Source organism: Hetaerina americana, unplaced genomic scaffold (genome assembly GCF_022747635.1).
Source record: "Hetaerina americana unplaced genomic scaffold, ioHetAmer1.1.p SCAF_12, whole genome shotgun sequence".
NCBI lineage: Eukaryota > Metazoa > Arthropoda > Insecta > Odonata > Calopterygidae > Hetaerina > Hetaerina americana.
Genome location: NW_027286292.1, coordinates 6825090 through 6849500, shown reverse-complemented (window position 1 = coordinate 6849500; position 24411 = coordinate 6825090). Strand labels below are relative to the sequence as shown.

Below are 24411 nucleotides of genomic sequence, written 5' to 3'. Positions count from 1 at the left end.
CCAGGGGTAGAGCATTGAACTACTGACCTGAGGGCCTGGGTTCAATTCCCGGGCAAGTCTCTCTGGAAACCTGCAGCTCCACCCAAGCTATGTGATTTTTTGGGTACCAGATCTTCCTGTAAACCATAACCGGCACTGGGAGAGGAACTGGCCCCCCTAACCTGAAGTGTGAATTTCACACGCCGATGGGCTTAGTATTGGGTGAACTCTACCATCACCTACCAAACCGACCTTCTGGTTGATTATTGTGCTTATGGTATTTTTTAGAGCACTTTAGGCTCAGTGAAAACTTAAAGTATTAAATATGTTTCTATGTTGGAGACTAATATTTGAAGAAATAAAGGAGAGAATCATACAAAAATAGTGGAGAATATACTGAATCATGGGGTAGTATGGGTAGCTGGATTTTGAGTGAATTTTTTGAAAAGCAAAGATAAGCTAGGGAGATGGAGGAATTATGCAAGTGATAAACATGAAAGAATCAGGGATAAAAAGAATCCAAAGATGAGCTCTCCATTGGCATGACCATATTCGATGAATGGATATGGAAAGATAAACAAGAAAACTTTTAAATTGGACACCAATAGGAAGAAGGAAACATGGATGACTTAGAAAAACATGAGTAGCAGGAAGAGCTTTAATGATGAGAGATTGAGGTTTGGAATAGGGAGACTGTAATGCCTGAGAAGACTGAAGGATGAGAATACAGTGTAACCACTGAAAAGTGTAAAGGCCCTGTTAAACAAGTAGAGTAATAGACTGATGTTAAAAGGCAGTAGATCTTGAAGAAATAAATACCAAACCAACTATTTAGAAACAACACTCTAAGCAATACCTTCAAGATATATTTATATTATAAAAAATTATTGGCACCTCTTGATAAAATTATGAAGTCAGTACAAACTACTAACAATCAGGAAAAAACAGATGGATCTCCAGCACCATTATCCTAAGATTGGTTCAGCTCATTGGATTCAGTTTGAAGGATTTTGTTGAGTATTTGATGTAGGAACCTAAGTAAGATTATATTTCCTATGATGAGATGACTTCAACAGCATAGTTGCTTTAAATAATTAGCAAATTTTGAGAAATGCCACCCAGGTGAAACATAAACCTGACAGGATCATGAATAGAATTGTTGGTCTATGAAATATATTGTACTTCTCAGAAGTCTGACTATGCAATAAAAAATCTGAAGCTCTATCAGATATATTATTTCTATCTAGGCTTCATTTACTGCCAAAATGATCCTTAACAGTGGTGGAGTCTCTATATACATTGATGAGTCATAACTTCATATTCAAATCTATGCTAAATTTATTTTGCACTGAAGTCCATTTCGAAGTGACTGTCATTCATATTAGGATCTGGGTTTAATAATTGCGAATTAATAGTGATTTAAATGTATTCTGTGAATTGTAGGAAATAATTCTACACCATTTTCAGAGGCTAAATATGAAACTTGTTATTGTCATGGCCGCATGTACCATGCCTCAGCTGCTCTTCAAGGAATAGCCTGCTGCTTGGTATTCAACTAAGGACTTTTAATCTGTAATGTGTAAATAAAAGACTAAGCTAACAAGGAAGATGACCTGCCTTGACACTATAACTTACCTTTATAAGCAGAAATGAATACTGAACTAATCAGGGCTACTCATATTGAAAATTGGCATAAAAATGCGAGAGGCAAAAGAAGAGAGACAATTAAATTGCTATCACAATAACATTTATTTGTGAGACAGGGTAACTGATATGTTTAACTTCAAAGTTTAAAAGTAAAATGTACAATTAGTTATTTATTAGAGATCACATATATAATATTCATGTAAATAAACTAACAGAATAATTTTTTAAAGGAGTAGAATGATGGAATTGCAGGGATTTTCTAGCTCCTCTTTAGAATGCAGCAACATTGGCTGGTAGACTTGAGCTGCCAATGCAACTTTGCAGATAACATGCAAGCAAGATTTCAATCTGCATTATGACTCGGTTGGGCTGATGCATATAGCTGGTTGGGTCAATCATAAATCCAACAGTTTTCAAACTGCCTTGTTCAGCTGGACGAGCCAGACTATTCTAACCAAAACCTAGACTACTCCTTTGTGTTGGATAACTGAACTTGCCTAGACTATATAAATCTTGAAATTCTTTGAATGACTATAAAATATTGTGAAATTTTAAATGTGTACGTTTGCATCATCACCAAACAGCACACAGAAAATATGTAAGTTGTATCAATAAAAATTGAACAAACCAGTTTGATTGAGTAGTAGGAATATTCATTCAAGGTATTCTATGTAATGTATGTCTTGGATGATCCCTAATAAATATTAATGTATTTTCCCATCAATAACGAACACCTTATGTATAACATGCAGCCAGAACTTTGTATTTATCATAAATTTGTATAGATACCGTGCCCCCATGGCTTCATAGTTATCTAGAACAGGTATTGATGCCGCGCATCTGTGTGTATATATTATCATTAGGTAATCTGCAGGTTAAGGTAGGTTTTTGGATGGACATAATTACTAATTAAGTAATTTGTGACCCCTAGAAAAACACAACATCCTACTCTACATCAGGTCCCCCTTCAGCTCTGAGTACTTTCTTCCTCCCTTCATCCACGGTCCAACATCCCTATCCTGTTCCTTCCCTTTCCTCGTTTGCCTAACATTCTCCCCTCAATTACAGTCTTCAACATCCCAATGCCGGTCAATACCCCCTTCACCCACTTTTCCTTCCTCCATAGGATTTCTCCCAACAAACCCCTCTCTTCGCCCACCATATCTAGTACTTCCTCATTGTTTGCCTTTCGCTCCATTTTAATATCTCCATTCTTCTTCACACCCACATCTCAAAAGCCTCCAGTCTACGTCTATCCACCTGCTTCAATGGCCACGTTTCCGCGCCGTACATAGCTACGCTCCATATCAAAGTTTTTACGAGTCTTTTCTTAACATCCTTACTCAACGTCCCCGTCATCAACTCCCTCCTCCTAGTGAAAGCCTCTTTGCCTAGCGCAATTCCTCTTCTTACGTCCTTACTACTTTGACCGTGTTGGTCCAAAACACTACCGAGATACGTAAACTGTTCTACCTGCTCTAGTTTTTTCCCTCCTATTTTAATGTTTAGCTTGGCCTTTTTCTTTCTATAAAATCGCATAACCTTTGTTTTATTAATGTTGATTCTCATCCCATACCTGTCGCACTGAATTTCCAATTCACTAAGCAATGCTTGCAGCCCCTTGGCTGACTGACAAACTAAAGCTTGGTCATCAGCAAACCTAACTGATTTTACGAATCCCCCACCCACTTTCATTCCTACCTCGAGTTCTTCTCATGCCTCTTTGATCATTTCCTCTGCATACAGGTTGAACAGCAACGGTGATAATGGGCAACCCTGCCTTACACCTCTTCCTAACACTGCCCATTCGGACTCCCCATTCCCCACTCGCACCTGAGCAGTCTGAGACATGTACAGGTTGCGGATTAGCCTCCTTTCCCTCCAATCTATTCCTATTTATATATATATATATATATATATATATATATATATATATATATATATATATATATATATATATATATTATAAATATACATATATATGTGGGTCGCGGTAGTCCAGGGGGTCGCTGGACCGGACGGGCCCAGGCTCGATTCCCGGGCACCTGCAGCTCCACCCAAGCTTTGTGATTTTTTGGGTGCCAGATCTTCCTTGGAAGCCATAACCGGCACAGGGAAAGGAACTGACCCCCCACCCTGATGTGTGAATTTCACACGCCGTCGGGCTTAGTACTGGGTGAACTGTACCATCACCCACCAAACCGACCTTCGGGTTGATTACACGGTTTACTAAATGTATATATATATATTTAAAAATACGTCTATATCCATATACTAATATATGGTAACGACCAATGCATACATGAAATCATGATTGCCCGTGGCTATATCTACCGTAAGGATACAGAAGATTATAGCCAGGTGTTTGAAATTAATTCCAAGCAACAGAAGGATAAAAAATAAACAATATTTACAAGCCAACATAATATGCCGCCATATTGCTTTTTCTCTATGATTCGTAAGTCGAGACGAGACTTAGGTTTGTGTGCCCTTTTATTTGCTATATAAATTAACTTTTAGCAAATCAAATATAAAAATTAATAGAATAAATGAAATAGAATACTCTTGTTTTGTTTGCTTTACTTCGCTTCGTCAGTATTGTCGCTCTGCTGTTCCAGACACCCTCCAAGTTCTATGAAAGTGCTGCCTATATGATGATTGTTTCAAACCTGAATTGAGTTAAGCTTTTGTAATTTAAAATTTTCTCAAGAAAATTAAGCATGGAGTAGAAAATCGTATACTTCGATGTTTAAGATAGGAGTCATCAATTTCGCGAAAGAAAAAGGAAATCGCGAGGCTGCCAGGATTTATCCATTAATAAATCTTTTAAATCAAAGTTACGTTCTACTTGGTAAATGTGGATTATGCCTGGTACGAAAGACTACACAGAATGGGGAGGGATTAAAAGAGTGTCTCATGAAGAAATAAAACAGTGGATCCTGGAAAGTTTGCAGGGCGTCAGAGGGACTTCTGTAAAAAATGGATTTGAAAAAGCTTTAGTTAATATTTCAACGCCAAGATAGAAGATGAGGAAGAGTTAACTTCGGAGATCGAATGTACATGAAGAAATAATAAATGCACTTAATTCATTTCACTGTGATTAAGGTGACTAATTTCTTGGATTCGAGTGATCTACCTATCCTATCATATATTTTTACGTACGTGTATATAATATGACGTACTCTACGTATACCTGAAGTACTATGCATTAGAATAAAGAAGTACTATGAATAAGAATATGTTTATTTTTTTCTAATGGATTTATGAGATGAAATAACTGCAACAGTAGTAGATCTGTGTAAAATAGAATGCAATTAGAAAGGCATGCTTCCAGACTAATTTATGTTTGCGAAACTCTTCTATAAATTATTTTGTATAAAGGTCTGTAAATCTTTGGATTTTTTCAATCATTACATGACGCATATCGTCTTTTTTTCGATCACATGAACATTTTTGTATAGATAACGCGCGCGTTATTGATGGGAAAATACGGTACTGATAACTATCATGGGAACTACCATTTTCTTTGCCTTATATAATTTTATTTAAATTTCTGCAAATCATTTACTTGCCTTCATGTTATCTAGATAAAATACTCTCATTCTCCGTCTACTACTTTTATCCATCATTCCTTTATCACTTCCTTCAACATCCTATTACCTTTCATTATATTCCCACCCAATTCCTATGAAATTTTGGGTTTTCTGTGGTAACTTCCTCTCTTTACCCACCCTATTTAAACCTCCAGCATTTGACTTCCACTCAGTCGAAGTTATTTTCGTCATTCTCCACAGAACACAACTCCAGCACCTATCTATGCCAGGCTTCTTACCTCCAAGATCAGGTCTCTGATCCAGAAAGCATAATGCTCATTATTGAGGTGGTAGATATATAATATTCAATTGAATAGGGCAGAGTACATGCATATATATTTAATAATATGCATAACACTCATATAATATATCTATCATTAATAATAATAAGGAAGATTACATTGAAATTTATATTCTACTCTCATTAATGATAATATATCTGGGACCACATTTGGAATGGTAATAGAATGCAGACTGAGCACAGAATATAGAATGGAGCAGGTGATAAGGCATTATAAATTCTTGTGTAATGAGCCATTGGAAGGTAGGGGAAGTTGTGCTCACTTGTTAATTTGATTTTAATTGTGTGAAATGCTAACATGCTGCCAAAATCCCCAACTGCCTACATCACATAACTTTGCGATTGTCAGACTCCTCTTATAGTTTTGACCCTGCTTGGACCTCTCGCTGGTTTTTATACTTGACATTTGAACCATTCATTTTCCTCTAGTTCTGTCCAGCTTTATATTACAGCTTCTTTTGGACCCTTCCCCCTAGACCTATATTTTTGATCATCCACCATCTTGAAATTTATTTGAAGTTCAACATATAGCCTTTGAAAACCTTTTTCCAGAACTTGAGACTCAAAAAAAAATTAGGGAAAACTGTGACATCTTTATATCATCTGATCCATATTCATTTTTTTGTCAATCAGTTTCAGTTGTGAGATTTACAAGTACCAAGAACTCCTTTGTGATGATACCACTTTAAATTGGCAGGGTAAGTAATTAACAATGGGTAATTAATAAAAAAACACATTTGCACCCTGCATAAGAAAATGCATTTTACTATAAAAGGTGGAGAAGGTAGAGAACAATCTCAAGGCGGAGAAATATGCATGTCAATGGTAGACAAGCTAAAGCTAGTCAATAGGACTGGGTCGTGTAAGGAAAACTCCTCTTTCCTTCAGCCTTCCCATCTCTTCTGGCCTTTAATTCCCGTTGCTGAATCCCGACCACCTGTTTCAGAGGTGGAAAATTTATGGCCATTCAATGATGATACTTAAGCTCTAAGCCCTCATTATAGAGCGTTTTGGCTGCAATTGAGATATGAGAGCAGAAGGGCTCAAAGAAAGGCATCACTGGATTCAAGATAAAGCTACTCATTTTCTTTAATAGCGAAATCAGATGCTAAAATCTAGATCTTAGGGTTCTGTAACGATTTGATATTGTTTTGTATAGTTATTCCGATAGCACGAACATTTTCATTTGTTCCAAACCAGTTGTAAGCTTTCTGGTTACCTTTTTAAGCATATTCTGTCATCATAACGAATTTTCTCGCATATTAACGGGAGATTAAGAATTTTTTCAGATTATCTGACTCAGTCTACACAAAAAATACCGCAGAACTTCTTCAGGTCTAAATTTCAGCAATATAGCCATTCGGCCCAGAAAGCCGTTTATGTGACCGTTAAATGAAGTGCTCACCAGGGGAAAATGTGAAGAATGCAGAAAGTGTAGACTCAATTGTTTACAATTTATTGATATCGATACACATATCCAGTTGATTCGCTTCCCCCATAAAAAAACTCATCGATCCGCCCCAGTACTCACCACATGCATGAACTTGTTCGTTTTTGTTTATTGAACGGGTAAATTACACCGTATGTCTCTTTATCTGCTTTTTAGACCATGGCAATAAAATGCAAAAATTGAAGTTGGTAATGAGAATGCTCGTTTGAGTAACTTATTTGGGCGATTTATGCCCAGGTAAACTAAAATGTGAGAGTCATTAATTATTAGCCAGAGATTTTACGTCAAATTGACGGGATGAATGCGGATTAGAGCATATTATGCACTTCGGTGAGCGTACCTTGCCGGTTAAACAATAATTCATGATAAGAGTATTTAATGCCAAAGATCATCATCACATTGGTACCTTAATTTAATATGCTAACTAACTAATGCTGTTGTGTTCTGCGGCCTTTCTCAAAAACCGTCGGTGAACTCCAAAAAGCCTACAACCTGGGACTAATAAATGAAAAACGAAGATAATGGTGGTACATGGCTGCTAAAAGACCGTTACAGTGAGCCAACAAAAAACTTATTTCCACTTCAGTCCAGACCCTTTTAAAGTCGTCATCATTATTCATTTACCCGTAGATTCTCGGGGTTTTAACCTCTCGATAAATCCGAGTCTCAGCGCAATCGTAGCTTTGAATTGACGGTAGTTTCCCTAGCAATCCATCTAGCGTCTTCAAAATGAAGACATCGAACTTCAATTTCTTACGCCTTCGTAAAGATGTGGCGATTCGGACTCTCTTACTTTTACACATAGAGTGACTTCCATATAACTCTTTTCCACCCATTGCTCAGGGGCTATCCGTCGTCTGTGTTGAAGTTCACGCGTATGTTAACTATCTTTATGGCTTCTCTTACAGGCAAACTGTTGCCAATTCAAGTCAACGATTGCAGTGAGAAATATTCAGAGATCATAGCTTTCATTAAAATGCACCTGCATGCTTGACAAGGCAAGATAAATTGTGTCATAAATAGGGATTTGTTGTGTGCATACGCTCAATGCAATAAAGTGCATACAATTTTTATTTTAGCTTTAAGTACAGCGTCACAGTTTTATTGAAGATATCTTCTTTAAACAAACTCTGCTATCATAGCCCCTTATACCTCCGGAAGATTTTTTAAAGTTTCTCCAATTAATTCAAATACTAAGAATATTTAAATCGCGTTGTGGAATCCTCTAACAAAAAATAAAGCCAGTAAATATAGGAAAAAACAATGCTAATTATAGCAGGGTCTCTTCCGAAAATACGAGGGTAGTTAAAAAGGTTCTCGGAATCACCACCAGATATCAGCACTAGCGTAACGAGCTTCCCGTGTAGTAATAGCTTATCCATTATGTGTAAACACGTAACAGGTCAGTGCTCTGAGAAGAGATCTGTGGTGTGGATGCCTCTCTCTTGTTGTTCATGTGCAGAGGTTTGTGAAGATGGAAAAATTAGGATTCGATGCGTGATTAAATACTTTGTATAGAAAGGTATGAAAGCAAAGGAAATTCATGCATACTTTCAGAACACTGCGGGACTACGCTCCTTCGTATTCGACTATTGCCCAGTGGACAAACGAGTTTGTTTGGGCTGGACAGCTTAAGTGATGGTCTGCGTAGTGGTCGGCCAAACTGTGCCACTGCCCTAGAAATTATCGCAAAAGCGCATAAAATAATCATGGAGAATCGCCGACTGAAAGTATGAGAAATTGTCGAAGCTGCAGGGATGTCATCTGAACAGGCATTTCACATTTTAACAGTGGAATAGCACATGAGAAAATTAACTGCTAGCCTCTTGAAATACTCTTGGCGCAGGATCACAAACGTATCAGAATGGATTAACGTGCAATAATGCTGTAATTTTAAGGTTTAGGAATTAGGAAAAATTACAGCAATGTTTTTAATGCACATTTGCTAACTTTTGAAAGTGTTGGAAGCACAGTCTTACACCAGGGTATCACATTCAATCTTGTGGTGAGGTTGTAATGACAATGTTTCTCCTGACTTGCAGCATTAACTTTGCTGTAGCTATCATGGTAACTTTACTGCAACTTTGTAGTCACTATCTTACCAAAACCTTGCAGTTGTAAGCTAACTACAATATTGTAGTAACACACTACTTCAGTCGTGCGATTGAGAAAGAAGAGCTTGAAAGTACAACTTCTGTACTTATAGATTCAGGAAGGCTGTAAGATTTACTATACAGGCATTACTGTAAGCAAAATCTAAGGAAATAAAAACATAAGGGCAGCAGCTCTTTTACGGGTATTCAATAGATAAGATAAATTTCTGACAACTTCATAATTGTAAATGCATGAAAATGAGCAAACATTGTGTGTTTATAGCCGAAAAAGATGGCGTTTCTTCCTTTTCTTACGTCAATAGTTTTCAACTCTTGGTAAATATAGCTTCTGAATGTCCTCAGGTTATCATAATTTTTAAGCTCGGATGTGTTGAAAAACCTTTGGATAGAACAATAAAAAGTTAAAAAAAATACATCCGCCAACGTCTAATCCTGAACGTCTCAAGATGTGCTCTCTCTAGTAGAGTTGAATGTAAGCGTTACGCGGGTAAAGCGATAGTATGCTTACTCGTTTCAAATCTTCTTCACAAACATTTAACAAGTGTATTGTTGTAGAAAAATGAGAGTGCGTGTACAGAATTAGGAAGCACGATACTTAAAAATTATATTACTTATTTTTTGTGCGATTGATCACATATTCTAGCTGGTAACTACAGAATCGTAAAAATAATTTATCCTCCCGGGCCTAAATGTATACATGGAATCCAAGACGAATTAAATAGATGAATACAAAAATGTGATGTTCAAAGAAAAAGTAACAAAGTTAGAATTGGTTGAATGACTGTGCTCATGGGTTTCGCTATCATATAGTATAGTATTAGTTTGGGATTCACGCTTCATTATTATAGCATGCACCAAAGGTATAGATCAGATATGTGTAGCAATTTTTTCTGGAGCCTAATACGAATACTTGTCATTTTTACTCCATTATTTACCACTTGAAATTATTGCTATTAATGCTTTCAATATGAAAATAGAACGGATATAATAGAGTGAATCGATAGAAGTAAAGGCGTGTAACTGAGAACCGTCCATATTTCTTGCCACGGTTACTTTTCCGGCAGAGTTGACTGATGCAGTTTTGTTATTCGGTATGCAAATTTGACCCCTGCAACAAAAATCACCGCATTTTAATAAACACGCCTTTAAACTAAATCGAAGGGGAACTGTGGCCGCGTGCACAGAAAATAATGGTGGAAATATCGTGCAATGCATAAAGTGTCTGCCGGCTTCCATATCGTGAATATCGCGAGAAATCGCCGTCTGTTTTGCATCCCACCAAGAAGAGCAAATCCCTTCCCTTATATATGTACTTGAAAGTTTGCTGCTTGGAGGAAGTGGGATATTGAATCCCCAGCGTCCGTCTTTGTGCCTACATCATGGGCGTCGGCGGGGATGGGTAAGGGGGTGGTTAGGTGCCTCCCTTGGAGAAGGGGTATGGCAAAAGGGAAGGTGATGATTAATGAGGGAGCTTCTTTGGCCTTTCTTCACTGGTCTTCTTCCTCTCAAGATTTCAACCTGCCAGCCCACCATCTAGAAGCCATCGCTTTCAGCTTTCTTCCGCAGGCAGCTTACAATTTTCAGCTTTGGCGTTAGTTTTATAGAAGCACTGCGCCGGAGAATTTATCATAACATACAGGGAAACGAATAAAAAGAAAAAAAGTTCCCTTAGCTCTGAAAATAACTCATTTTTCTTCTGGTAAAATCACCCAAGCACATTTTCCAAGCTGCTCTTGCATCTAATCAGAAAAATTGTGCGTCTGCTTAGGATAACCACAAAATATTGGCTTCTTCATGGAAAGGAGTGCAAAACTAAGGGAGATCAATACGTTTGGGATCGCTTCTGGCAAAATATTTGACAAAACCGTAAAAAACTTTTTGGTCAGCAGTGTAGACGATTCATGTTTGGTCTTGGGGAAAACGGATCACTAGGTATACGCATGAGTGTGTCACATAAATACTTGTCCAAACTACGTTATACGGGAGAGAAAATTTAGTGTGCTCACTGGTGAACAAATAAATAAAGGATATTCTTTCAATCCTGTCATTTGGTGTTCCAACCCTTGAATTAAATAAACATCATTGGGGAGTACGATGTAGGAATTACCAGAAGTCTTAAGTTTTAGGTAATTGGTCGGATACATAGTTCCCAGGGAACATGGACTCTCGCCAAAATATATTAGCGGCTACTAATAAGGCGGGAAAGAAATATATTAATAAGGATATACCTGTATGATAAAGTGCAAGAGAATGGATTCTGAAGGATGAGAATGAATCATGAGCTAGAAAATATGAAAAATGAACCAGGTAAAAGTGAGGGAAATATAATGTGGACGAATTATGTGGCAAGGGAATGAATGAAGAATGAGTGTTAAAAGCAAGAACATAGGTAAGGCCAGTGAGTCGGATTCACCCCTCAAAATATTTCAATATTGGTCGCCGAGTTTAACAAATGCAACGATGGATTGGTGGCATTATCAGTTCATTACAGATGAATGTAGATCGTCTATCCTTCAGAATGCGAATTTATAGCCTGGACCGGGATCCTAAATAGTTCAAATTCTATAAATCTATTTTTGACTATTAGGCCTACCTTTACACAACGCGATTTTACTTAACGAGGTATTTTAATCATGTTGACGACAGGAAACTCGGGAAAAGTGTGTGAAAAAGCTGCGTATGGGACTAAGACGGCACAGCACATTCTTAAACCCATGCAATAACTCTTTCTTTAGCTACTCTCCCTTAATTCCATCCAATTATTTTCTTCTCTATACCTCACTCTCCTAATATTGACCCCTTTGACAGCCTTCAGTGTTCCCTAGCCTCCAAGTATCTCCTGCACCCACTTGGCCAGCCTTTTTCGCATTTCTCCCAATTTTCTGTCTAGACAAGAGCTTCTTTGTTTGCTTTCCATTCTGTTCAATTTATATTCTTCATTCTCCTCAAAACCCACATCTTAAAAATCTCCGTTGTGTTTATTTTGTGTTTACGACCAAGTTTCCGAGTCATACAAAGTTACGTTCTGCATAATGGTTTTACTAGTATTTCCTTTGCATTTTTAATAATATGCCCGCCATCAACTCCAGCACCTTTTTAAAATTAACTTTCGTTATTGAAATTCCTCTTCAAATACCAATACTACTTTGGTCATCTATTTTTAAAGCACCTCCAACATATGTGAATTGTTTTATTTGTTCTAGCTTGTTCCCTAACTCATCTTAGCCTTCCTATTTATTAAGATTCTCATGCCCCTTGTCTTTTTATGAGCGATTCAGTTTTATCATCAAATGTTTCTGTCACTCTGATTCTGTAATGAGCTAAGCAACGATTGCAATCCGTTGGTTCACTGGCTAACTTAAGTATGGCCATTCACAACTCTGAGAGATCTAATGATTTCCCCGCCCACTTTTACTCTTGCATCAGTCCGTTTCCGTGCTTCTCTTACCACTATATATTGATCTCTCCTTATTGAACAGCAGGCTGATCATGGTCAACTCTATCCGACCTCCATTCCTCACACTTTCCATCCCGACTCTCCACCCGCCCTCTTCCCTTGAGTGGTCTAAAAGAAGTGCCTACAGGTGCACAATATATTCCTCTATTATACTAATACATTCTATAAAACATTCATTAATTGTACATAATTTATCCATGAATCGTCCCTTCAAAATTCACGACGATTACAAAAAGATACTGGTTATACGTATTATTCGTACATGCACCTTTCAAAAAATTATCACGCCAAAGCTATTGCATCTGGAATACACATCCTCTCCTCAATCAGACTGATCTTCCCCAATATTGAGTAATCAAATTAATTTTAATGACATTATTATTTTCCTCGGAAGAGTTTTGGACCAACTCGGTCAAAGTAGTAGGGACGTAAGGAGAAGAACTGCGCTAGGAAAAGAGGCTTTTACAAGGAGGAGGGAGTTGATGGAAGGTATGTTGAGTAAGGATATTAAGAAAAGACTCGTATAAAGCTACCAATTAAAATTAAAGTATGGAGCGTAGCTATGTACGGCGCGGAACAGTGGCCATTGAAGCAGGTGGATAGACGTAGACTGGAGGCTTTTGAGATGTGGGTGTGAAGAAGAATGGAGATATTAAAATGGAGCGAAAGGCAAACAACGAGGAAGTACTAGATATGGTGGGCGAAGAGAGGGGTTTGTTGGGAGAAATCCTATGGAGGAAGGAAAAATGGATGAAGGGGGTATTGACCGGCAGTGGGATTTTGAAGACTGTAATAGAGGGGAGAATGTTAGGCAAACGAGGAAGGAACAGGATAGGGATGTTGGACGGGATGAAGGGGGGAAGGAAGTACTCAGAGATGAAGAGGGACCTGATCTAGAGTAGGATGCTGGATTTTGTGTTTTGTTAGGAGTCACAAAATATTTATTTAGTAACTGTGTCCATTCAAAAACCTACCTTAACCGGTAGATTACCTAATAATAATAATTTGACTTGTTGATATATTTTTCAACTTATCACTAGTCTTAGTTTTAAAGGAAATAAAAAATCGGCCAAAAATATCATTTGATTCTTTATTTTATAATTTTTTTACATTCTTTTCCTAAGATTCCTGGGCAGAATTTTCACCATATGGACCACTTTTTATATCTTGTTTAAAGTCGAGGGTGAGTCCTTAATGTCACAATCTGTCCCTTCTTTGGGTCTTTGGTCTCCTACCCGTGAGGTCACCATGTCATTTATCGCCTTTTTAAATGAAGCGAGTCAGTATCAATTAATTTAAGTGCTCTATATTTCCTATTCTGAAACTTATTTTTTGAGTTGCTGAGCGGGCAAAATAGAGCAGGCCTATGGATGTTGCATCACTCATTTTCATTTTTCCTATTACATATAATGCAGATGAATTTACAGATATTCTCTCGTCAGTTTCTCTGGATCTTAGAAGAGGTGGATTGAAGAAGGACTTTTATCCTACTTAGTAAAAGTAGTTGCTTTGAGAAATTTTAGATATCATTTAACGTCTTAAGTTTCTCGGGTCAATGGCATTGGCAGATAAAGGAACAAAGGCAAAAACAAGACTTTTACAATTTTAGTAGTATATGAAACTTATTTATTGGAATGGACACAGTAATTGGTTCACACAGGGTAAGTATTTCGCGGTTCAGAACATGTAGCGTATAAAGAAACTTATCTTATAAAATAGTATCCAGAGGCTAGTGTTTATCGGCAGAACGGCGTTTAACCGTAAAATTAGGCCAGCGGTAGCATTGAGGAGCGGAGTACAAATGTACACACGTACACTTGGGAAACCCAAATGTGATTATTTGTCCACTCACAGAAGTCAATTCACCTGGAAAGTCATTTTAAATTACCGATTGTGGTTGAGAATCTTCAAGAGCATACGAAAAACTCAATAATGGTTGTGGAAATGGATGAACAGTGTTCTTTAAATAAGTACGTAAAATATAGACGGATCAAAATAATATGAATATGTTAAACTTAATCGTTTCTCTTGCTCAACTGTAGTATATGTTTTGTATGGGTCTTCGAACACATGTTTAGTAAACTTTCGGAACTGAATAAATAGTGATGAAATTATTAGATCAGCATAACACTTATTTAAAAGGATGTGCAGTAGATTTAAATAATTTATTAATCGGCTATGCTGTAGATTTTATTGTTTCCATAATTATTTTGGAAACTCCACGTACAAGCTGCTCAGATATCATTTTTTATTTTCTGAGAGCTTCCTTCAGTTGGTGTTTGAACTTAATATCTAATTTTTTGATTTCTGATGGTGAGATTTTAGAAAATTCTGATTTATTATCTTGGAGGACGCCCTCAAAAAAACCATGTGGGTACTGGATTAATCAATCCTGTACCACTTGAATTCGAACTTGGGCGTTTGCGGGAATACTACGATACTTTTCCGATTCTACCCCCACCTTGGACATCTGTGTTGTTTTATCATATAGTTTATGCAAACGGCATAATCTTAACATTTAATCTTATCTAATAGGCAATTAGTCCAACTCTGATGCTACGGAAAAGTTATTAAAAGATTCTAATGGCCCTTTTCCGAATTCTCATGGTCTCCAGTAGTTCTGCCCACCCCCGCTTAGCTTAAACATTTTAATAGGCTGACATCAAAGGATTTTTTTAAAAAGGGACTTCACCTGTTTAAAGCACTCGACCGGACATTGAGGGATCCGGGTTCGTACCCCTGTCAGGGCGAATGATTTTTATGCTCTGAAATTGTTACATTGAAATGTACATTAGCGGATGACTCCGTTAAAAGTTACTGTTGTGGTATCTCCCGCAGTTTCTTTGGAATTTGTCAAGGTATAAAAAGCCTAAGTGTTTGAAAGTTGGCTTTAACCTCGTGGACTGTGGGGCGTCGCGCACGACTGCGAATGCCTGTGACATTGTATATACGGTATTTCGTCACAACATCTGGTTCCTTTAAAGTCCCCAAAATTTCAGAGTTTAAGAGGACGCATCGATAGCTTAAGTGGCTGAAGCACTCGACCGGACATTGAGAGATCCCGGTCAAGGCGAATGATTTTTATACCTGGAGAGAAATTAAACTTGCTGGCACTATATCAATAATGCTTTAACGTTGCGCTGATTATGTGACGCAATGTGTAGAATTATAAGGTGAATTTGTTGAATAAATAGCCAAAATATGAAAAAATGTTATTATTACGTTTAGCATAAATACCCTCTAGATGCTATGAACTCTGTGAGCATTAGGGGCTTAGGTTGTCGGTTATACGTAGGTCCAATAGCTTTTTTTGACAGACATCTAATTACCTATTTGTTATAAAGAAATAAATTACTGCATTTATTATGATACATTTAGAGAATCTCCGGTTAGTCTCCTCTTGAGCCGTTAAAAGCGGTTAGTTGCCTATTAAGTAGAAAAAATCAATTTAAAATACTGAAACAATTGAAGCATAATGTAATCTCAAGAAATTCTTTGCATGGAGACAGTGGCATAATAACAAGGAGAAGGTAGAGGGGAATTTCTCCTCCCTCGTATCAGAAAGCGGAAGGAAAGATCATTATTTACCCCTGCGAAGAAATCATTGAGGCTCTGAGTCGACTTTTAATGGATATCCTTTGAGTTTCAAAAGTTACCTTTGCCTGGTCCTTCAGCGGAGCCCGCTTCTCTCCTTTCTCCCTACTTACTCTTTTCCCATCAACAAAAGCTCCAATGTGCGGTGGCTAACTTACTGGCTTCCCACCCAGAGGGTCCGGGTTCGAATCCCGGCGGCGACGTGGTGTCCCGATCCCTAATTGAGGTGCTTTGTGGGAGGGCATTCTGAATTAGTACACAATCCGTCGGATGGGACGTTAAGCTGCGGACCCCTTGGCTCCTTTCGCAAGAGTAGGCTAATGCCAACGCCGGGTTTCTCTCTACCCTTCATACATTCCTATCCATCCCCTATGGCACAAATGAGCTCAGCTGTCGGTCGCCTCCCCTAAAAACTACTATTCAAATACCCTAAAAACACATCCAGTTATTATTAGCAGAAGCCAGCTGGGATATGGTTGGGTCTTGATGAACCTTGGCATTACCCACTGCTGTGCTGGGCCTAACTAGAATCGTACAAAATATTCTTAAACCGCATTCTGCAATTCAAAATGACTCGTTTTTTGTCCTAAATACAATTGTAACAAACAATTGGTATCCCTTAATTGCATAAAAAATAGATATTCGTTCACTCCTACTTCGCTTTCCCAATATCCTCCCCTCTATTACTGCCTTCAGCATCCGATTGCCTCTCAGTATTTCTTGTGCCCACTTGTCTTGCGCTCTCCTGATTTCTCCCAATAGGCATCTCTCTTCCACTACATGCTTAGAATTTCAACGTTTGTTTTCCATTCCGTCAATTTTATTTTTTTCAGGTTTTACCTAAACCCACACCTCGATTGTTTGCAGTGTACGCATCTTGCCTTAACGACAAAGTCTCCGAGCCATGCAAAGTTAAGGAAAGTAATTGGTAACATTCACCTTCTCTCGAGTATTACTCATCTACAGGCAATTGAAATAGTATTATAACATATGGAACGTTAAACTCGATGAGCACTTCTTCCACGACATTCACTTCACACTAAAAAGCTAATTTTTTCCGCTTTTGCAAAATTACATCTACATAGAAACCTCAACGCTCTCCCTGCGTTAAAACATTATTTTCTATGGCCAGTTTTGATGAATATGCAATGGCAGTTACTTTTCCATCAGCTTTTGGTGAGCCGTGCTATCGTGTATTAAAAGAATCACACTGTCAAGTTAACTGAAAAAATAAATGTACAAAGGATTGTTTCCAAAGTTCCCTTTATTTCAAAATGTGATCGAGTACATTGGAGTTCTCTGATTTGATTTCGAAATCCTAAAGACAGAGTTTAATTGAAAAAAGATAGTGAAGTAACAAGATTTTAGTGGTAACCAAAAAATATTTAGAACTTATTAAATATATGTAATTTTGACCAAGTGACGGCCAAGTTTCTCGATATTGTTTAAAATCCTTTATAACAAGCTAATTTCATTATTTGAGTTTAAAAAAATTAGAAGATAGAATTTAAAAGTTTCTCGGGTGAGGACGAAAATAGGAAATGAACAAGCAACCGGTAGTAGGGAATATAGTATAGGCTGATAAGGAGAACCGACTGGAACAAAATGTCCAAGTACTGCAGTAAAACCAAGTTCGTATTATATTATTGGTGATCTTCGCCATGTCCTTGCGATACTAGAGAAGACAAGGGCAGGCAATCCGAAGACACGTGCTAGCTGATGGCAACTCCTCGGCACTTCTTGATGTAAGGGCAGATGACCTTTCTCAGTTTCGGGAGTATCTGAACTTATTACAAAGTTTGAAAGGGACCAAAACTAAAGTATTGTGGCTCATTCACTATGGACATTTTGAGTTGACGGCCAGTATAGGTTTTAGCGTCCCGCAGTAAGTGGCTGGTAGAAAACGTTCGACAATTATTTCTGATGATCGATGCATCCCCGAAAGGGCACATTTTTCCAGTATCAGGTACACTGATGTCTATATCTATATATATGCCCTTTCTTAAATTCCGATACACAATTAATACAAATAGTGATTCTCCGGACGATAATTAAGGAATTTTGTCGCTAGTGAAAGGCTAACGTACATGGATTTAAGAGGCGGTTGTATGGTGGTGTTTCTTTCAAGAAACGCAAGCGATAGAAGAACAATTAATAAGAGAACTAAATTCCATGGCATTAAAATATCTTAAATCATAGAGTCATAGCGTTTTTAGATACTTCTCGTATAACGTCAATCGCTCAGCTATAATCATACTGTAGCAAAGCTTCTCGCAGCAAGCAAGAGGGGAATGAACAGCGTTCGTTGACATTATGAGTAACTTTAACCTACATGTTACTCCTAAGACTCTGCGACCCAGGAGATATACGTACAGTCAGAATATCAACCCTCAAGGCTTTCTTGTAAACGTATTCTGCACTTTTTTAGACAAAAGATGGGATCACGCACTCCAACGCGGCTGCTGCAGTCACTGGCCAAGGGCTAAGCAAATACGAAGTTTATCTTGGGATCTTTATTGCCAGATACGCAAGTGGGCCATCTTCGAAATTAGTCTTCCTAATTGAAATACCATGACACTCTTGCGCTTGGAAAGCTGCAGGGCTGGAAGAAGGAACTCCTTAAGTAATAATATTTGGTGCTAACTATGATTATTAATGGTCGGAAATGAAAGAAAACAAAAAATATTTGGTCTTGGCATCGTTTTCCTCCAGAATCAAAGAATGATATCGGTGCGCACAAATTTACACGAAAAGTTGTGCACATGTGCTTCATGACAAAAACAGTGATGAGTTTTTACTCTTTTGTATTATTACCCATCGTCCTCGCTCACTATGAATACCAACCAACTTAATCGTAATTTTTTTTGGCATGCTAATTTTATTGATATATGTTGATAATTTAATGCTCCCCTATGGATACCTCTAAAAAACCATTTCTGGCCCTGATTAGAACGAAGGTGTACCTGAGGTTACGGGGAAGAGCGATTAACACGTCTGCTCCACGTTTATGGGAAAAAGGTGGACAGACTTGACCTTGACCCCTCTCATAAAGAAGTCCATAGCTTCCGGCGAATACCACAAGAGCGATTTTGGCTAATCCTCTGACAAATGGTGTTATTTGAGATGTTTTACCTTTTCACTTTCCACGAACGTTTAGTATCTACACGTGGTAACTGAGTTTCCAGGAGTATTGGTCGTTGAGTCAATTATATTAATTTTACCCTAAAGTGATGAAAATTTCATTTATTAACGTAATTAACTACAATTGACAAAATATTGAATCGTAGATTTAATTTTTACCTTCGTTTTTATTTTTATTCCTTTTATGAAGTTAATATTAGAGATCCATATAGTTTTTTGTGGTTGAGCAAAGGGCGGCTAAGAGTTTCGAGACATTTGTGGCCCCACATTGATTTTGGTGTATTTGACTTTTATTAAAGAATTAATTTCCATTATGATAATTTCCTGTTCCGAATGAATGACTTTTATTGAATATTTCTAGGTTAGCATTAGATTTAATCAGATCTAGTCATTTAGAATTGCAATAGTACTTAAAGCTTAAAAATCCGTTTACATTTTGGCATAGTGAATATGTAGTCGATCATATTTCTTTGCCTTGACAGAAAATACGTGTAATGCGAGTTAATTTTACGCATGCCTATTTTTGAAGTAGATTTTATCATTCAATATTGCAAAAAAATAAAATTAAAAAACGCTATTATAAAGGATTTTTTTCCGCTGAACACCCGGACTTCATTCTTCGCAAAACTCACTCAAACTCTCTCTTCTCAGCTCCTCCTCCCTGCCACGTTTTCAGATTTTCAACCCCCACAATGTGGGACTTAGTTTCACCCCTGCGCGGAGAGAAAAGAATATAAAATTAATTCCATTATTCTTTTTTAGAGCAAGTAGTTTGTTCAATAATCAGAGACCAAGAAGGCCAATAGAATCACTAAATATTTATTAAGCACGTCGAAAGAAAATATTACGATGAAGTTTTGAAGTTCTGATATTGAGCGAGGGTGATGATATACAATAATAAATACTTTGATAATTGTAATTTAATTGCAGAATATTTAAACTTTGTTTTACTATTATTAACAATGAAATATAATATCCTGAAACCTTAGTTCAAGAGTATAAAGAGACGAAGTCATGGAATAATAGAAACGAGGGAGCTAAGAAAGAGCTGTAATGCAATTTTTTGCGATGTTTTTAGAAATAATTTTAATAACAGTGTATGCACAGTGTATGTATTTAACAGTGTATATATCTAACTAACTAGCTATGTATTTAAAAGTGCATGTATCTAACAGTGTATGTATTTAACGCGTTATTAAAAGGGAAATCCCGAGGGTGGGTTAAAATGTATCTTATTACATTAAAGAGTATTATATTCCTATCTCCCTAGACATAATATATAACTCCTTATATTCCCAGTGTAAGATTAAGGTCAATGTAAACAATATTTCATAAAACATCTAATGTGAGCAAAGGCCATCATGATATCGTCCTAAGTTATGTGTTGCTAGTAGTCTTGTATCTGATCTAAATGGTTGGAGGTCCCACCCCCAACTGAAACGTAATTACTTAGATACAATGGCTCTCATTCTTTTGCTATCACATTTAAAAGTTATCTAGCAGCGAGTCATAAAAGCGAAGTTCATATCCAAAGATTTTGTTAATCTATGAAGAATATATTGCCATAAAAATTATTGTCAAAATAACAGGTCTTAAACTTCTCATTTTCTTTGGACGCGGAATGAAAATGAATGTAGCGTCTAAGTTCTATCTAGTTTGTGAATGATTAATAGGTCCCTGGTACCATTACGATACAAGAATTACTTTTACGATCCCCTAATCTAAATTTGAGGAAACCCCACGGGAGAAATAATTCACGTGAATGCGCTTGATCATTAATCTTTTAAGAAAATATTCATAAAAATGACTTCCGTCCATTATGTGAAGAAATATATTGTTTTCTGAAGCGTTGGGAACTTCCGTTTGCCTTTCGATGGAATGAAATTTTCATGGGCTGTGGTTGGCCTCCGAATCCACCTTGGTAAGGCGTTTATAAGAAGGGAACGTATTTTTATTGATTTTCATCATTAATTCAAGAGATCAAAACAGTGTTGCCGCGATTATACTGGCTGTGAAATAGTGGGGGAAGGTTTGATTGATTCGAGTTATATGAATAAACCATCGATAAAGAGGTTGTTGAACTTAATAATTTGAGGTAAGGGAACTGTCTCTCGTGTGGAAAGGCGTTTCATACTCTCTGCGCGATTGTATTGAAAGGTGGGAGCTGAACTCATGGATGTGGAAGAATTTGCGGAAATAAAAAAAATAAGCATAAAAGATGCGGGGTGTTAGAGCGCTACGGTTTTCGAGAACTGAAAGCAGTCATTCAAACGAATAAATTTCATTTCTCGGATTTGAGAAATGACTGCTCAAAGTTCAGTGTAAAGGAGCTAAAATACTGCATTTTTTCGGAAACTTTGGAAATCTTTAATGCTACCGTCTCTCCTTAAAAATGGAATTTTTGCTGTCAATGGTACTAAGCCATGAAATACCACCAAGTATGACGTAAAACGCGAAAACATGTATAGAATATTTTATATTCACATTGCAAGACACAGTCATTACTTTTGGCATTGTATTTTAGAATGGTCTTCTGTAAATTGAACATTATATTGACAGGGAAGTATTTAACAGGGCCGTTTGACATACGAATATCGGAATCAGATGAAAAGAAAAATTAGTTCAGCATAAGTACCCTTCTAGGAAGAGGAAAAAATAACGATTATCTCCATCATTATCAATAAAAATAAATAACCAAAGACGATAAAGGTAATACGATATGACTTTATTATATAACCTAACCCCGGCAACATAAATCATTTTGTACTTGTTTCTGTCCCAATCTCCTCATTTATCTTGGCATTCCAACCCATTTCATTCTTATCCATGAGCCAGATTGTTCGCACTGTTTCTATTCCTCAGTAAAGCGTCTGAGCCCAGTTGGGTGGCCTTTGAGTGATTGTGTTACGTTAAAAACACTATTGTGGAAGGAAACGGGCAATCGTATCGGTTATTTACTTCAGGAAACAATGGTGTACAGAGATCAGAGTAAGAGCCCTGACAACTACGGGATTCGGCCCACTGGTCCGTATGCGCCGTGAATGGTAGTGGCAAAGCTTCCGTGGTCGTCATCTAACGAAATCCTTGCAAAGTAAAATTGGGAGCAGCAACACAGAGAGGATCCAGTTAAATCAGGACTTGGAATGTTAGGTCGGTGTTGAGGAAAGGAAAATCAGAGAATGTTCAGTGGGAGAAGAAGTAAAATAAATAGTTTTGGGCTGCGCGAGGAGGGATGGAAATCAAATTGGGATTATTGCATCAAATATCATAGAGCAATATACAGTGAAGGGAAAGGACCAAACGAGAGATGGCAGTAGTATTTAACCAAATGGAGGAGTGTGGTAATTAAAGAGCACTCCAGTGATAGAATATCATTAGTATATGTAAAGTTTAAACAGCGAAATTGGCCATTGTTCAGATATACTATACATTCCACTAAGCAGTCATACTCATTGATAGAAAGAACTAGGCTACACAATCAATTGGAAGTATAATTATGGGTATTTCTGGAAGGAAACATTTGATAGTGATGGGAATTGGAAGGCAAAGGTAGGCGAAGTGTGAGCTGATAGTGAGGTAAGGGACTACGTATTAGGAGCCTGGCATGACTGCAGGGATTACAGTTCTGCCGGAGGAATGTTTTAATCGTATTGATAACCTTTTTCATGCATCGCCGATAGAATTAGATATACATGGTAAATTCACGGGGACTATGAGACAAATCAAACTATAAAATGATTTGGAATAGATTTAGGAATAGCATGATGATGTATTCGTATACATGTAGTTTCCTGGGAGCTGCCAGAACATAATTTAGATCATAATGAAACATCACGTCAAGATGAAGTGAGAAAGATAGTTGAGGAAATGGAATGTGGAAGTATTAACTGTGATGAAAAGAAATGGGTGCCAGGAGGCAGAGGAAATTCGAGGACAGGAAGACGGGTACAGTAAAAGAAAAATGTGAAAATGCCGAAAAAAGGGGATTTTGAAAGTTTAAAATGAAACTAAAGGAGCAGCAAACACGACAAAATCAAGAAAATCATGGATTGCAGAAGATATAATTCGAAAGATAGAAGAGGGCAGAACATGGCATAATGACGAAGTAAATTGATGCAAAATGAAGCAAAAGAACAAACACCACCACCAACTCTTCCTGGTCTGTCATTTCGCAGAATGTTGTAATTACTTAGTTGGACGGATTCCGAGGAGATGTTTTCGTTAAGCCAATTTTCAGAAACAGCAATGGCATGATAATTTCGAGCAGAAAAGTAGTCCCGGGACTCATCAAGGTGTCTGAATAATGACTGTGCGTTTACATGGCACTTTTTTAACATTTCTGTGGAGTTAGGCATTTATGTGAAATTACTGAGATCTTCGAAACAGGTAATCACACTTCGTTCCCCCCCGTCACTTATACTCGTGTAAATCCTTCCTCCTCGTATCCAAAGATATTTGAATTTTCCTGCTCTTTTGAGTTCCCTGGCTTTAGCGCAAAGTTTCCTATTTAACTGTGTGAGGGCCTCGTTTATGTATATTGTCTGATTGGGGACGTTATTAAACCCAATGTTGCGTGTACTAAGGTCGCGTTTAACTCTCCGCCGGATAAGGAACTCGCTAACCATTCCTTGCCTCAAAAATCGAAGCATAATGATGGGGGGTCGCTCTGAGTCACTACGAGTTTTCACACGATGGACGTAATCGATGTCCGATGTATCCACTTGAACTCCTATTACCAGGTATATCTGATGGATGATAGCACTAAGTATTTCACCTTCTTTGATTGGAACTCCCTGGATCTCAACTACATTTCTCTTGGTTTCTTGCTCTAATTGGTGGGTGTATTGTTCTTGTTCTGACACCCGTTTCTGCAGCTGGCACAAATCACCAATTGTTTTCTCGAGTTTTTCACCAAGGCTTACAATTGCACTGTTGACGTTGCTAATGGACTTAGTCAACTCATTTATTGTCTCGTGACTCCACAAACGGGACTTTTTGATCTCACCTTGCTCGTCCTGGAGGCACTTGATTCGAGTCAGGATTTTGGTCAGTGTAGCAGCTGCGGGTTCTTCACCAGCAAGGCTGCCATTGCTCTTAATAGGGGTGGTATCACTTCTGATGGAACGTTTCCTCTC

The 24411-nt window shown here is 37.6% G+C and overlaps 1 protein-coding gene across 1 annotated transcript in view; it reads right to left on the bottom strand.

The window, feature by feature from the left end:
* Positions 1-24411, bottom strand: part of LOC139685795 (dedicator of cytokinesis protein 7-like) — a 95832-nt gene that overhangs the window by 71253 nt on the left and 168 nt on the right. Inside the window, exons 2-3 of the mRNA XM_071582913.1 lie at positions 23909-24391; positions 19909-19989 (exon numbers count right to left, since the gene is read on the bottom strand). Coding sequence (XP_071439014.1) covers positions 19909-19989; positions 23909-24391 — 564 coding nt within the window. The remainder of the gene's footprint in view (positions 1-19908; positions 19990-23908; positions 24392-24411) is intronic.